Source organism: Phalaenopsis equestris, unplaced genomic scaffold (assembly GCF_001263595.1).
Source record: "Phalaenopsis equestris unplaced genomic scaffold, ASM126359v1 Scaffold000135, whole genome shotgun sequence".
NCBI classification, from domain to species: domain Eukaryota; kingdom Viridiplantae; phylum Streptophyta; class Magnoliopsida; order Asparagales; family Orchidaceae; genus Phalaenopsis; species Phalaenopsis equestris.
Window position 1 is genome coordinate 958957 of NW_018164577.1, and position 17713 is coordinate 976669.

The 17713-nt window shown below is 34.9% G+C and overlaps 1 protein-coding gene across 4 annotated transcripts in view; it reads right to left on the reverse strand.

The window, feature by feature from the left end:
* Positions 1-17713, reverse strand: part of LOC110021572 (SWI/SNF-related matrix-associated actin-dependent regulator of chromatin subfamily A-like protein 1) — a 94823-nt gene that overhangs the window by 877 nt on the left and 76233 nt on the right. For all 4 annotated transcript variants that reach the window (XM_020720118.1, XM_020720117.1, XM_020720116.1 and 1 more), the window contains 8 exons: positions 17261-17317; positions 13364-13450; positions 9457-9522; positions 9074-9142; positions 8898-9002; positions 8616-8741; positions 2911-2969; positions 2787-2823 (listed from right to left, as the gene is read on the reverse strand). In XM_020720118.1, the coding sequence (XP_020575777.1) occupies positions 2787-2823; positions 2911-2969; positions 8616-8741; positions 8898-9002; positions 9074-9142; positions 9457-9522; positions 13364-13450; positions 17261-17317 (606 nt within the window). The remainder of the gene's footprint in view (positions 1-2786; positions 2824-2910; positions 2970-8615; positions 8742-8897; positions 9003-9073; positions 9143-9456; positions 9523-13363; positions 13451-17260; positions 17318-17713) is intronic.

The following is a 17713-nucleotide window of genomic DNA, read 5'->3' on the forward strand; positions in this document are numbered from 1 at the left end:
ATTCAATCAGCCCTAAGGTCAAAATCTTTTTATATATCAAGTTATAATTTTTGTAAAGCGGTGATCAACTTGAACCATTTGATTAATCTAGAGCTTAGGTGGCCAAGTATTGTCCTATAACTTCACAATTGAGGGGAATCAAAGGACCTCTAAGCTCTGAAAATTTGTTGCCCTGGCCTCTCAAAAAAATCACTGACAAGAGAGCTTAGTTAAGGTTCCGAGTGAAATTTTCAGAAGACAAATGAGATTGTAAATAAGTAGAGCTGTCAAAAAAGCTCATCGTTCGCGAACAATTAGTGTTCAACTTGCTGTGGAGCTTGTGTTCAGTTCGTTAGATAAACAAACAAGCCGAACATGAATAATTTTATTGAATTCAGTTTATAAACGAGCCAAACGCAAACAAACCTGTGTTCGATTAAAAAATTAACTTTAAATAATTATATTTAAAAATTTATAACTATATAGTAAAAATAATTATAAATTTATTAAATTATAAAAAACTAAAAACTAAATTATTAAAATCATATTATTTTAAGTACTTTAATTTTAGCCATATGATCATAAAGGGACTTAGATTAAATAACTAAATTTTATTAAATAATAAATATTTTAATAAAAAAAACCTAAATCTAGTTGTCATAAATATCCTATTTCTATTCACTAAGCCCCAATCACAACTATTCGATTTTCATTTCAAGTTGGGAGCAGCTTCGAGCAAAACCCTACGCTAGGGTTAGGGCTTTGTGCTTCGTCGCAACATGCATTCCTTCGACTCTATTGCCTGTAAAGGAGTACTTATCTCTCACTCTGTCGTTTGTGGCTTGTGAGTTGTGACTTACCTCTATGAGATTTCTCAACTTTGAAATTTTAATATCTCTTAGAGCTTAAAAGTATATTTTGGGGGAAATGATGATGATGAACTCAATGAAAGATCCCATGGTTCCGTCATCCCGGGTTGTCATTAACACTGGTCTACTTAGAGGAGATAGTCGAAACAACCTGACAAAATGATCCCCGTCAGCAGTCAGGGGTTGCTTCATTGAAAAGGACATTATAGACATGGGGGATACTTATCTAAGGGAACTAATTTAAGTCAACCTTAGTTAAAAGAAGACCGTGTCAAATATGCTTTATGATTTATATCTTAAAATGTAGAAAGCAATTGAGGAACATACGTACTACAAACATGATAATAATTTAAATGTGTTATTTGACAGCAACCACTCGATCAGATGACTCATGTCTTACCTATTTTGCCTTTGCAGAGTCGACTGACCAAGTCAGGCAGATAAAGAACACGAGCCATGTCCTTACTAGCCAACATTAATCTGAAAGTGAATTTAGTAGTATATATGATGTGATATTGACCTTAAAGTAAGCATTAGATCAATTTTCAATCAATTAAGCCATCATCGAGGAATTTAATCGTTTAATTTGAACATAATTGACGTTGCACTTCTTGCAGAGGATAAGGTTTAAATATTATGATAATTAAACTCATTTACATAAACTTTTAACTTAATTTTGAGAACAAACTCTGGTTGAAATCATCTAGGAATTTGATTGATCGACTTTGTGCCGTTTACAGAGGATCATGTCAAAGTGATGACTTTATTTGTTATTATGGACTCCATTGACTCTACCCTGTCTATAGAGGATCGAATCTTTGATTGAACTCATTATTATTTTTTAAAAAATACTGTACTAGTGATAATATTGGCTTAAGATAGATTTATTGATAAAAAATTGACAATTTCATGTGAATATAAAGATGAAAATCTTCCTCAATTTCTTATATGATAAAATTAACAAAATTTTAAATTATTAACATGCTTCTCAATGTGCTTCAAGATATGATTGTATGCCCTATATTGCAATAACATTGCAAATTTAGTGGCGAATTGGGCGATAAGCGGGAATATTACGAGTACCGAATAATATATCTAGTTCTTTCATGGCAATTAGATAGGGTCCATAAGATTCTCATTTTCATCTATATATTGATGTGATATCTTGTTCATTTTACCCTCTTATTCAATTGAAGTTCTGAAGGAATGCCTCATTTGAAGTGTAGAGATTTTGTTTGTGCTCGTAGGCTAATTGTTGTGTTCACAACAAATCTTTTGTAAGTTTGCTATAAAATTTCTTTTGCTTTAAGTTCTTAAAATTGCAAAAAATCTTTAGGTATTAATTTTAAATTTTGCAATTTTCATATTTAGTTCAATTCAAGTTGTATTTAGGCTAAGTTTAGGTCTGTCAATTTGAAATCCAGCAGCATTCCAACATTCCCTCCCTGGATAGGGAGGTAATCATGCTTGAACAGGTTTGCCCAACACGCAAAGAAGTACGTGTGTGGGTGGCTTGTACCACAACTGAAAGTCAGGTACCTCGCCAAACAAATAAATACGTGTACAGGTCTTCGGACACAAAAGCATACACATAACATCAGGATTTCCCCATCATACTAAAAAAAATTATGTACGGGTACTTATAATTTAGCGATTGAACGTCTACCCTACAGCAAAAAGAAATGTATGTATAGGTACTTAATTTGGATTCTCATCAAGTTTGAATTTACAATTATACTATTATGCATAGGATTAAGCATGGGGATTAGACGTGATTGTCTGGATTAGAGGGACAGCTTGTGGTAGAACTTGGTAGGAAGAAGTAGCTAGTTGGGTGTTCACTGTTCAGCATAAGGAGTTGAACTGGGCATGGCTAGAGACATAGCCGGAGTATGCAACTAAGAAATCGAAAAATAGATATATAAAGAGAGAGAGAACCTGGCCTAAATTCTCCAATTTGCTTTGCACAACATCCCTGTAAAACAAAAATAATTGTCAAATTCTCACCTAATTTAAGCATTAAACTATTAAGTAGAGATGTTGACAGAAGAAACAGCCATACCAGATTATGTCATCAACAGTCTCATTAGCCAGAAGATAGTAAATATTTACTGACGTTACCTGACAAACAAGAAAGAAGTTATAAAGAGTTTCTTGATGGAGATTATTTCCTCCTTGAGGGCAATAGCAGCAACTAGCGAGATGCTTACATTACACAAAAAGGAAATTTTAAACAATACATTCACAGATTCCACTACTTCCCCAGTGCACCAATCTGAGGATGTCTAATATAGATATTATTCATCAACGTAATCTAATTGGAAATAGACGACAGGAAATATTTTCTAAATTATGCTGAACATTATAAGAATTAACATAAAAGTAAAGTCTGACACAATAAAAGTGCCAAAAGGTAAACCCAAAGAATGTTTTCCTATTATTTATCATAAAAAATTAGGAGCATGGTTGATGTAGCATTTTCATTTCTTTTATAAATTTTTTATCTAAATACCAAGTATATATCCTTTAGTAATATATATATTTTTTGAAGCATGATATCATTTAAGCTTTACACATGTAGAGGATGAAATTCCTGAATAAATGAACCAATGAGACTCTGGATCACAGAAGCCTGTAATCGGAGAAAAAAAAAAATCAACGTGTCACATGTGTTTGTACTGGAATAAAAACATTATTCAGCAGTTGTCCAGCACATAAATATTTTGAACGGAATTACAAATAATCAAGGGCTAGAAAATGAATCTGGGAGATTCACACTAATAAATTCATTATATACACAAGATGAAAAGGCGATAAGGTACTCTGGCAATCAAGCTGTACAATAGAAATAAAAGTTATTATATACACAAGATGAAAAGGCGATAAGGTACTCTGGCAATGAAGCTGTACAATAGAAATAAAAGTTATTGCATACTTATAATTCAAAGGAAAACAATTCAAATACATCTAACATAACAATTTTATAGGTATTTATGATCTGTTAATTGTATTTTCCAATGCATTTAAAGCTATAAGTGTAATATTCCAAACTCTCAACCATCTAGATATTGTCCGCTTTGGCCTATGACTTCATAATTTTGTCGCATTGGTTAACTTCCTAGGAGGTCACTCATCCCAAGAGTGCTTCTGCACGAGCACACTCAACTTTAGAGTTTCTGAAGAAATGTCAATCATTACACCAAATAACACTTCGATGATTAAAAGGGTTCAACTTCATTCTACTTAAGGGGTTTTCACAACTCCCCCACTTAACCAGTCAGTTTTATTAATCCAAAATAATTCATCAGATAGATAGGATACTAGAGGTGGCCACTACAAATTCAAGAGGCGACTCACACCATGTAAGACTTTGCCCCATCTATGGTTTAAGAGGTGCCTCCAACCCATAGTGTCATGCTCCTGTTGTTTAAACCCACAAACATCGTTGTCGTCACTATCCAACCAACTCCCCCTCACTTTCGGCATTGTTGCCGCCTAAACTGCCACTTGTTCCTGTTGTTCTATCCTCCCACCACGCCGCTGCCGTCTAGGACAGCTAGGGAACACCTCCTTCCTATTGTTCCACCTCTACCCACCCCAACTCCTCGCCGCCACCATGCAGGACAACAACCATGTTTGTTAGCCCTGTATTTTTGCACCTACTCCTCGCTGCTACTAGCATTCCTTTAATGCCACCACACTCCCCAACCATTTAGATCCACCTAATCGACCTCCACCACACTTGAGATACACTTTAGCCGGGTTTTCTTATGTTGTGTTACTGTATTTTCTTGTTTAATTGTGTTGGTTGTAACAATTTAATTGTCTTTTAGTAATATTATTTATCTTCCTGTTGTGGTTTGAATTAACTCTGATATCAATTGATATCAGAGATAACCTAACCCTAGTTCTATCCTAAGGTTTTATAGCATCCACAATAACCAAACCATCTACCCTCCAAAAATTTTCTTTCATATCCTCAAAAAACCTCTTCCAATTTTCAAAACTTTGTCATGTCTCCAAGGAGATAATCACCCGAAGCCGGGTGGAGAGGAAATGACATGACGTCGTTTATGAGAAACTCACAAAGAAATGTCCAGGAGATATCTAGCAAGGATATGGAGTGGGAAAACCGCCAACTATAATAGAGGATTGTCACGTTCGAGATGAGGCAATTTAGATGGGGTACTTGTAGCCATAAAAGTGACTTGCTAGATTGAAAAAATAGAGTGAATCTCAATCACCATACAAATGTCATGGATGAATAACCTCTGTCACAAAGACTTGACTTTAAATATATTAGAAGCCAAAATTTTCAAGTAAAGTTGGATTTGTGATATTTCAATTGCCGCATAGATCCGGATGAGGACATCAAGTGGCTCTTGACCTTAGAATTTGTTTTTGAGCGCTAAAACATCCCACTGAACCAAATGGTGAAACTAGCAACAAACAAATAAAGGAAGAGAGCATCTCAGTGATGGGCGGATTTGAAAATTCTTCAACAGCGAGAAGGGATGAGTAAAATAACTATTTGGTTCATCTTTCAGGTTAAGTTCTTACCAGCTCACTACAACTCTTACCCTAGCTTCAGAAGTAGAGAGGCCACATTGTCGGGCAACCACATCTTAAAGGCACTGTTCAAACCATGGATCATACAACTAAATTTTACCCTGAAAAATATCCAGGTAGACACTGATTGAGGAGACACTGGTTCAGAGGAAAAAACAAAAGACAACAACTAGCATGCCAAAATTCGTCCCTATCAGGAGCGTTTCAAGTATCATAGATTTGGTCATATTGAATCAGATTACATAACAAAGAGAACGACTTTCATGAATTAGGGAGCAGTTGGAATAAATAGTGATTCAGGAGAAGATGAAGATTTCAGAGATGATTCTCAACTTCCAACCGACGAGGAAGAGACGTCGACGATTCCGGTAGAAAGGAGACTACAGTTGAGTTGATTGTAACTGTTTTAGAAGGCAGTGAGTCTGAGTAAATGGGCGTTAATACAAAGTATGAAATTATGGTGCTTCGAGCTACCGTATTGCAGACATTGAGAGGAGCATCAACAGGACTAGTACTGGATGTCCAAAAGGGTTATGAGTTTAAGGAGTCGATATCAGAGATGGGGCAATCCCAATTAAGAGAAATTCATACTTTTGAGAAAATCGCTGGAAGAGTTGTGGGTGCTACGAATTAATGTGAAACTCATGCTAGCAACAAATTAGGGAAAATAGGGGCCATCAAAAGAGGTTACGTGAAGTTGGAGAGAGATCTGTGTGATCTTGGAGTGGGACATACGGAATCAAGTTTGGGAAGGAGAGGCACTTGGGTGAGGTGGCATTGAGAAGAAAAAGATTGGGCACAAGAAGGAATGCATATCACATAGATCAATAGAAGCTAAGGCTTTGGTGAGGCCCTTGTGTGCGCAAATGTAGAAGAATGGTATTAAAAATAGTGTTTTAGAGAGGTGCAAGTAAAGAGAGAAAGAGAGAAAGAGAGAGAGAGAGAGTGTGTGTATGTAGAGAAACTCCATAACAAAAAATATGAGGATGAAGATAAAGCACCAGCACTCGAACAAGAAGCAAAGCGACCATAGAGAAACTAGATAAAAACAGTGATCAATCATGAGATTACGTGGGGTTATACATACATATATATGTACACACATATACATATATATATATATATTAGAAAAAACCCAAGAGCTAATATATTAAAGCAGAAAAGTTACAGAAAAGTTGTATGAGAGGGCCTAAAAGAAAGCCCACACAGAAATCTCAAATAAAGAAAATTACATAAAGATAAAAATCCAAAAAGCCACAGAAGGGCGCAAAAGTACTAGGGACGTCCAAATTTAGTCCTCCCTCTATCTCTAGTTCTTAGAATTGAGTCTGCTAACAAATTGATAAGGTGAGTACCATTGCCTGAAGTACCAAAGTATCATCCATCGGGTTCCTGAGCTCAAATAGGTCTCCATTTTTCTTCTTCCTTATGGATGTGTAAATCTGTCATTTTTCATCCGATGATTGACTCATCTGATCAATAGATTGTTCCAAAGTTGGCCGGAAAGGTAAAGGATGTTGCACATCATGTTCCTCATGAGTCTGAGTAACATTTACAACTTGTCGACCTGATGAGGTGGTAGTGAAACAGTAGAAGTATTGCCACCTGTAATATCAGTGATAGATTCTAGGGTAAGTGGGGTCTGAAGAATCTCCCTCTCACCCACGATAAAATGTTCGGCTGAATGATTGTTATATTACCTACGAGAATAGTGACGTCTTCGTGGGTATCTTTTTGATGATCAATAGTGTTAATAAATTGGAGCTAATTAGGAGGAAATGAAATCACAGCCTATGGCGGAGCTCTGTGCTTTTTTGGTCTGAGATGTGGGTGTAGATTGTGACATTGATAACTTGAGTGACCAAACATACGACAATTCGAGTAATACGATGGAAAAGACTCAATCACAACCTTTTGCCAATATTTATGATGTTGTGTGCCCAACCAAATTTCCTCAGAAGCAGATGAAGTGATGTAGTTTTCAACAAGTACTCTGGCTTCAGATAGACGAGAAAGATTAAAAGTAGGAGTATCCGTTTTGAGTGGCTTACCATAAGCTGAGTCAATAGTGTACAACACATTTTGAGTAAAAAAATAAAACTTCAGACCCGAAAGGCGAATCCAAACTGGAATGATGGTGGTTATGCCTGAGGGTCAAAATCCACAGATAATTTCAGAATCTTCATTGCTTTATTATTAATCCAGATTATCCTTCTAGCAAATAAGTGCATGTAATCATCTTCATTATTAATTTGTATGAGAATGTGTCTTCCATCTAACAGTCCAATTTTTCACTATCCAACCAGGTGCATAAGCTCAAATTCGTTACGACTTAGCTCCATTTTGGGATGACCATACAAAAATTTCCCAACCAAATTCAGTCGACAGAAGGAAACAAGTTGAATGTCTTCAACTTCTGTAAAAAAAATAGCAGACTTCCCATTCTTCCTACCAGATTTCTTGTTATCGTCCTCCCACTCAGACAAAAGAGGAAAATAGCATGATTTAGGTGTAACTGAGGCGTGGATACCCACAAGCGCAGCAGCATACGATTTTTCTGAAACCATCCCCAATAAATGGAGGTGCGGTGTTAAGAACACTGAAGAAAGCAAAAAGAGAGCAAAGTTCGAATCCAGAAAACAGGGAGCAAGAGCGGAAACCCCTTGGGAGAAGCACTGTGAGTTCAACTCAAGCAGAAACAATGCAGTCGTGGGTCTGTCGTGGCGCAATATCAAGCTGGGTGTTGAAATGCAGAAGCTAACGAGGACCCCTGCGAACGACGAGAGCTCTGCGAGTTTAGCTCGAGCAGAAACGACGCAGACGTGGGTCTATCGTGGTGCAGCTATCAAGCTGGGTCGACGCCCTTCAGCCTGACGCAGAATCGCAAAAGCGGACGAGGACCCCCTACGAACGACACGAGCTATCGAACTAGATCAGTCGACGCGAGAAATCGCTACGCCAGACGACGCAGTCCGACAAAATCGTCGTGCTAGACGACGCGAGCTCTTCCACCAGACGAAGCCGACGACGGAGGTGAAGCGGAAATCAGAGCAGACACTAGGTTTCGCCATGAGGCGAAGCCCTAGCAGAGGGGAGACGACGACGACACATGTTGATTACTAATATATATATATATATATACACTTTATTTTAAAATGGGAAACAAAACGAAAGTTGAGAACACTTTATGTACTATACCTGACCAATTCGATGAACACGATCTTCTGCCTGAATCAAATCACCCGGGGTCCAAGAAAGCTCAGCAAAGATGACAGTGCTTGCAGCTGTCAGATTTATCCCAACACCTCCAGCTAGAATAGAAAGCTGAAGAACTTATCTAAGTACCAAAAATGATACAGCTAAAAGGCTAAAAGGAGAGATATTATTATTTATCCCAACTAATACGACAATGATAAATAAAAAAAATTAACCCTGGTAAGATAAATAAGTAGTAAAATAACAATGGAAAGTTTTTCTTACGACTGCTGCCTTAATTTCAGAGTTTTCCTGGAATTGAGTTACTAAAGCTTGTCTTGATGTTGCCGGAGTACTACCATCAATTCTAATGCAACCAACCTTCTTCTTCTGCAAAGAATTTTCAAGCAATGTAATGCATGATTTTTTGTAATAAGCAGGCATACGCAAAGAAATCTTACCAAAAAAAATTGATGCATCGCTTCAATCATTGGTAGATGGTGTGCAAATACTAAGAATTTGCAATCTGCCTGAATCAAGAAGAAAAAACTTGGGTATGAACACCAAATTGGGTCTTGCATAACAACAGAGGTGCAAAAGAAAATCCATCAACGATAATAATAATGATATCAGGGCACTATTAATTTATTACTGTTGTTGGGCAGACATTTCCATTTAAGGGTTTCAAAACTACTATAAAAAAAAAATAGAATTTGATTGAGAAAGTTAAGCAGTAAAATTTGTAAGTGAAAACGCTCCTAAATCTCATACTTGACAACTTGTGGTCAGCATGATAGCCATTCCAAACTATGCATGAAGGAATCCCATAGAAGTGGGAACATACCTCAATGACAGTGCTCAAGTAATCAAGAACAGCTGGTATTTTAGCTTCAGCCGAGTGATTGTATATCTGGAACATCGTAGAAAAGACAAAGGAGATTAACTTGCTGTGTAAAAACAACGTTCAAGCATAAAATAGGAACAAGAAAAGAAAACTAGTGTTTAGCTTCAACTGAGTCACTGTATATCTGAAACATCACTAGAAACTTTTCAGTTTTTACTTTCTATTACTTTGTCCACAACCAAATCCGATCGTCTATACTCAGCTCATCCCTACAAAACATTTCTCTATTCACATCCCACAAATATTGCTGAAATCTTGTGCAAAATGCCATTGATGGAAGAATATTTGGGAACAAAGGGAGAAGTACAGACAAGGAAAAAATAAATTGCGTGTACACAAAAATATATCAGAAACTTAAAACAAACATACAACCATGAGCATATTTATGAATTAAGTTTTGACACAAATCCATAAGTAGCCAATTGCAGTGAATGAGATCTTAACAATAAAAAATGCCTTAGGATAAGAGTTCATCTAAATTCATCTTTTGTCAAGTTATTTATCTTATTTTAGGTTGTTTCCAACTTTGTCAGCCTTGATTGTAAAACATTTATAAAGTGGAAATTCTAGAAAAAAATTAAGCTATGCAATCCCAAGATGGAGAATTGTAGTATTAAAAGAAATGACAACTTAAAGAAAATTGATGAGGGATATAGTTGACTAATAAAAGAAAATAATCTTAGCAGTTGTTAACGGGCTTCATTTTTAAATATAAAAGTATGATCATACAATAAAAGGGAACAATGCCCAATTAATTGCCATAAGCTTTACTTAGATCCTCGGGATAGACTTCACACATACATAAGCCACAAAGGCTAAAAAAATCTCCATATGATCTTATTATATTTAGCAAAACAGCCAATCTAAATTAGAAATTAAAATAACTTGATGTCATGGATACCTAATGGCAATTGATGAAGAGATGTACACGGACTTGCCACCTATTTGAAGACAATAAAAAAAGTAGAGTATACAAACTAATCCTACTATCTATTAAAGCAATCACATAGGTTTTGCTTTGCACGCTTCATAGAGATGGCCGAAAGTGAATTTAATTAAGGACAAATTGATGGTACATTATTCTTCTAGAATGTACATGATGGAGAAAAAAAAATATTTCCATCATTTTTGTTGATGACAAAATCTCGACTAATAAGCCATTGAAAAAACAGAGTAATTGACAAACTTAATAAGAAGTTTAAAACAAAGTATCTAAAACAAATAATTCATTGGAATGGATTTGACCCGAAGGAAAAAAATGTAACATTACCTCCCAACACAAATACATACTTAATATGTTGATAGAAAAAGAAATGTTCGAGTGCAAGCTAATCGAAATGCCCATTGAATTAAACACAAATCAAAGGAAATCAAATATAAAGTTCTAGTTGAATGAGGGAGATAAATAAAAAAACTAATATACTTGTCTCATACAAAGCCACATATTTAATCTGAGGTCATTGAAGTAAGCCAAACCACATGCTTCATTGAAAAACACATGAAAGTTATCTCAACAATCTTGAGACGTAAGATCTACAACTAGGAAGAGTTATTTTTCAGAATGAAAAAATGAGTAAAGAGATAGTGAGGTCACAATAAATACCAGCTGAAAATACACTACTAACAAAATATTAGTGTCCAGTAAATTAGAAAGCCAAAATTTCCCACCAAATAGCCCTACTGCCTAACGCTTTCTTTAAAAACTTCACTCGCTCACCCCTTGCAAGAGTCCCTAATCTGCGTGTCCTTGCTAGTTGGTGGCCCCTTGAAGAATTTATGCCAGTAAACACTCCATTTAACCACCACTCACCTATGCTTGTCGTAGATTGCTAGCCTGTAGTTGGTCATTTTCCCTTGCCGGAATGGTTCTCAACGCTTACTCCTACATTGCTTACTGTGGTTCACCATTCCAATCTCTCCTGCTTTTCTAGTTAGAAGTTACTCCTTAGTCTTTGACACTTTCTGGAGTCATCATACTATGCTTGACCTCAATTCCAAACCGTAAATCCATAATCGGGAATGTCATCCTTGCTAGCCCTATTCATCAATCTTTCTTCATTTTTTTGCTCATGGTTGGCATTTTCAACTGGTCTCATTAACATCATTGATCCCTTTGGTTCAATCTTATTGGCATTCAAACTCATTGCCCCCATTCCAACACAATCCCCTCCTTTGACACATCGACTACCCCTCGAGGTTTGGATTAAGTTAATCCATACTTGGGAATGTTACTTCGTTGCCAATATAATCTCGTGGCCTTTGTTTCCCTAAGTTTCCTCCCCAGCTTTCAGAGCATTTGTGGCTGTTTGTTGTTGGTTGCAAATTTCAATCCATCGCTAAATTTGTTGGGTGATCAAATAATTTAGGTTCTCGGCAGCCATTGCCCATTTATTGCCTTTTGGTCTTTTAACAATATTCATACGCTCAACACAAGTGGCCTTCCACTTTCCATGATTAAGCCAATCTTATTTTTATATAAGCTGAGATTCCCAACTAGAAACTTTATCGTCTTCTTTTATGGGCAAGCTGTCATTAGAATGTCCCAATCTTTACTCATACATTCTTTTATGTCTAGCCTGCACTTGATTGGAAACTATTCTATTGGGCTTCTTGATCCTTATCATATTCTTATACGATTATCTTTAAAAAAAGAATGCTCTAAATAATTCTCACATCAATCCTACTACAAAAGTGGCTACCAAATGCGTATTTTAACATGGCCTCCTCACTTTAACTATTCCAAGAAATTACGTATCACTCCTATTTGAATTGCATTGCTTTGGTTTCAACTACACTACTTCAACCAATGTGCTTTCTTTTTCAAATTTCTATTTTGGAAAACATTTGCAAATAGATGTAGCTATCACTCAACTTTCTAGACTGTATGTAGCTAAAGCTTTGGTTGAATTATATATTTTTGTTTGTCTAGATAAAGAGGTTGTGATTAGCTCATCATCATATGGCTATTGGCATAAGATTGAATTTGAAAGCATTCATGCCAAAATTGTCATAAACTCACTAAATATTTAATAGCTCACCAATAATTGATGAAATTGGCTCGTTGATCCTCACATTTAGGAAAAAACAAAGTATACCTATGAACAAATTCTACCATTCATATGTGAAAGATGCAATTCCGCGTAATATATTTGAAGGTTGCACACAAAGCATGAAACCAATTCTTGATCATAACATGAAATCAAAACATTGGAGCCTTCACTTGTTGACTCAAAACCCATGAATGTCATCAATGACTTATTGCATCAGATCCTCCAAATTAGTTAGCACCTCAACCACTTCCTATTGTTGTGGATGCCAGTGCCCAAAGTTAATGTTATTCTTTTGAATTTAAAGCTATAAAGCATTATGGACTAGTCACTAAGATTTACTACTTTATGATTCAAATAAGAGTTATTTTTTCCTTTTTTGAGAAACCACTCATCTCTCAAAGCGACACTTCTGCTTATGTCATTATGTCACTTAATTGGATCGTTATTTTTAACATTTCTATCCAACAATTCCTTGTTTTTGCTTCATGTTATACTTACCTCATCATTTGTTTAAAACAATTTTGTTTAAAGCCTGGTGATTTCTCGTAGCAGTGCAAAAGTTGAATTTTAATGCCATTAAACAGATATGATACCTTGTTAAGAAGAGATCAAACTTGGTTATGAGATAAAGTTCTTAAAAAAACAAATAAATCATGAAATAAAGATGGTTTTGAATTTTCTAGGTTATCACAAAAACTCACCAACTAATTGTTTACTTCAACTGTATGAAGAATAAGAAAACCATGTGAGAAATTAGAGATAGAAAAATCAAAATGCTGTTATCACCAATACCATACCTTGCTGATAAGATTCTTCTGAGTAAATTTTAGCGCCTTTAAATTTTCTTCGGTGCATGTCTGGATTTTGCTCTTTATTACCTCCAACTATGTGTTAAAATGACGACAGAATCAAATTAATCTAATCTTAATCAAGAAAAATAGGACTGATAAGAAAGAAATCATTAAACCGTGGCAAATTAAACACCAATTATAATTTACTACAGCTTAGCTGTTCGGTTAAGATACAAATTTGTGGTTTCTACAACTGATAAAAAATAAAAAATAATAATAATAACAATAATAATAATAATAATAATAATAATAATAATAATAATAATAAAGAAAGAATAAGAGAAACATTGCTATGTTGAAAGTTGAAATGCCTTTGACATTTATAGCGGTCACCAAATACATCTTTCCCAAAACTTTACTTCATTTGACAAAATAGGCATAAAACCTTAAAAAGCATTTTACAAAGAGGCAAAAATTAACATCATAAACTAAAACTACGTATGAGATTACGTCTCCATTCAGATTAACAGACACAAATATACTAAGGGCATCTTCTAAAAGCATGTCCTTCAGATGCCATAGCTCGTGTAAAGGTGTAACTATAAATCTGGCTAAATGGGGGATTAGGTGATTCAATTTTAAGTTTAAGGCTTTATGGGTGACCAAAGCTTGGTTTATACGGACTGATTAAGGATGAGTTGATAAAAGTTCTAAGAAGGTATCATGCCATAGCTTGAGATTAAAACAACTATAAAGTGGGAATGCAATTCCCTATAAGAGTATCACTCCCTTCCTAAAAACTTATTGCTTATGCATCGAAAAAAATTTGCAGTTCTTTCCATAGTTTCTTTTGCATGTAATATTCTATAATTTCTCTTGAATCATTTAATATATTTATTATTGCTACGAATCATATGTGCGATGTTACATCATTTTAAAATCTCATAAATGAACGACCACTTTGCATTTTTAATATTTCAACCTATGATTGAATATCATGCTATTGTTATCCTCATGAAATTTGATTTAAGATATAGTTAATACTTATGATTTGATACGTCAATCGGTTATTATGATTATAATTCTATATGTTATGCTACTGAAATAATGAATTCATAGGCTATGCTACTATGATGATTATGGTTGTTATGCCATGCTACCACGATTATAAAATTCAATTGTATGTTATTTGCTCTTACAATAAAAAAACTATTGCACGTTGTGTGAATGCAAAGGAAACCATGCACATGAATAAGAAGAAAAAACAAAAAAAAAAAAGAAAACCCTTGAGAACTTATATCCTAGAGCATTACCTTACCATTCAATGAGAACAACATATATTTCACAGGCAGGGGTGGACCCAGGTAGGGTCCAAGAGGGGCAATTTAACCTTTTGTCCCTCCTGAAATATTATTTTTTCCCCTTACTTTGCATTTCATTGCCCTAGCCCATCCCATGCAAATTAACAGACAGAAATATACAAGGGCATCTTCTAAAAGCAAGTCCTTCAGATGACCATAATTCGTGTGAAGGTGTAACTATAAAACATAAAAACTATTGCACGTTGTGTGAATGCAAAGGAAGCCATGCACATGAATAAAAAGAAAAAACAAAAAAAAGAAAACCCTTGAGAACTTATATCCTAGAGCATTACCTTACCAGTCAATGAGAACAACATATATTTCACAGGCAGGGGGTGGACCCAGGTAGGGTCCAAGAGGGGCAATTTAACCTTTTGTCCCTCCTGAAATATTATTTTTTCCCCTTACTTTGCATTTCATTGCCCTAGCCCATCCCATGCAAATTAACAGACAGAAATATACAAGGGCATCTTCTAAAAGCAAGTCCTTCAGATGACCATAGTTCGTGTGAAGGTGTAACTATAAAACAGGTTTAAGATAATTAGGTGATTCAATTTCAAGTTTAAGGCTTTATGGGTGACCCAAGCTTGGTTTATACGAACTGATTAAGGATGAGTTGATGAAAGTTCTAAAAAGATATCATGCCATAGCTTGAGATTAAAACTATTATAAAGTGGGTGGAAAAATGCAATTCCCTATAAGAATATCATTCCCTTCCTAAAAACTTGTTGCATATGCATCGAAACATATTTGCAGTTTTTCCATAGAATCTTATGCATGTAATATTCTATAATTTTTCTTAAATCCTTTAATATATTTATTATTGCTATGAATCATATATGCAATTTTACATCATTTTAAAATCTCATAAATGAACGATCACTTTGCATTTTTAATATTTAAATCTATGATTGAATATCATGCTATTGTTATCCTCATGAAATTTGATTTAAGCTATAGTCAATACTTATGATTTGATACGTCCATCCGTTATTGTGACTATAATTCCATATATTATGCTACTGCAATGATGAATTCATAGGTTATGCTACTAATGCTTCTGAAATAATGAATTCATAGGCTATGCCACTATGATGATTATGGTTGTTATGCCATGCTACCACGATTATAAAATTCAATTGTATGTTATTTGCTCTTACAATAAAAAAACTATTGCACGTTGTGTGAATGCAAAGGAAACCATGCACATGAATAAGAAGAAAAAACAAAAAAAAAAAAGAAAACCCTTGAGAACTTATATCCTAGAGCATTACCTTACCAGTCAATGAGAACAACATATATTTCACAGGCAGGGGGTGGACCCAGGTAGGGTCCAAGAGGGGCAATTTAACCTTTTGATCCTCCTGAAACATAAGTTTTTCCCCTCTTGAAATATTACTTTGCATTTCATTGCCCTAGCCCATCCCATGCAGATTAACAGACAGAAATATACAAGGGCATCTTCTAAAAGCAAGTCCTTCAGATGACCATAGTTCGTGTGAAGGTGTAACTATAAAACAGGTAATAGGGGATTAGGTGATTCAATTTCAAGTTTAAGGCTTTATGGGTGACCCAAGCTTGGTTTATACGAACTGATTAAGGATGAGTTGATGAAAGTTCTAAAAAGATATCATGCCATAGCTTGAGATTAAAACTATTATAAAGTGGGTGGAAAAATGCAATTCCCTATAAGAATATCATTCCCTTCCTAAAAACTTGTTGCATATGCATCGAAACATATTTGCAGTTTTTCCATAGAATCTTATGCATGTAATATTCTATAATTTTTCTTAAATCCTTTAATATATTTATTATTGCTATGAATCATATATGCAATTTTACATCATTTTAAAATCTCATAAATGAACGATCACTTTGCATTTTTAATATTTAAATCTATGATTGAATATCATGCTATTGTTATCCTCATGAAATTTGATTTAAGCTATAGTCAATACTTATGATTTGATACGTCCATCCGTTATTGTGACTATAATTCCATATATTATGCTACTGCAATGATGAATTCATAGGTTATGCTACTATGATGATTATGGTTGTTATGCCATGCTACCACGATTGTAAAATTCAATTGTATGTCATTTGCTCTTACAGTAAAAAGCTATTGCACGTTGTTGTGTGAATCCGAAAGAAGCCATGCACATGAATAACAAGGGGAAAAAAACCTTTGAGTATCGTAAATCATTACCTTACCCCCTCCCTCCCCCCGCTCTCCCAAATCAAATTTAGTTCTTTAATTATATGAGAGGACAATTTAGTCTTTTGCCCCTTCTGATCCCCCCTCCCCTCTCAAAAATAGGCTAGTTCCGCCCCTAAATAAATAATCACAGGTAGTAATTTCAAGTACAACTTCAGAAAATATGGGTGCAGAGTATCATAAGCATGTTCATTAAGATTGGCACTCAGTTGGATGTACCAAAAAGTTTGCAATCTATTCATAGAAGATTACCGGCAAGATACAGCATCAAATTTACAGATATATCAAAAGCTACTTGTCAATAGAGTCTCCACAGTAACTTACCTCACGAAACAAGGCCCTGGTCTCTTTCAAATCTTTTTCATTCAAGTCCAGGAATACCTGAATACCGTTACATTTAACAAATTGATGGTACATAAATTTATGAAGTGCACTACATATTGAGCATAGGACAAAATTGAATAAAAAATAAGTATGAATCATTTGAAAGAACTAAATGAAGAGTTAATTAGTAACAATTGATAATAATTCTGCAATTCCTCACTTTTCTAAATTTATATGCCAACAATTCAAAGTGAAATGATTGATCATTGCAAATTATCCTACAGCTCTAAGTTAAGTTAATGGTAAGAAAACAGAAACTAACTGATGACATGGTGAATTACTTAATAAGGACTGTCGCATTGTAAAAACACTTTATATTGCCAATCAATCAGCACATAGGTTATTGTCGGCCATTAAAATACCCTTCCTCTTTGAAAAAAAAAAAAAAAAAAT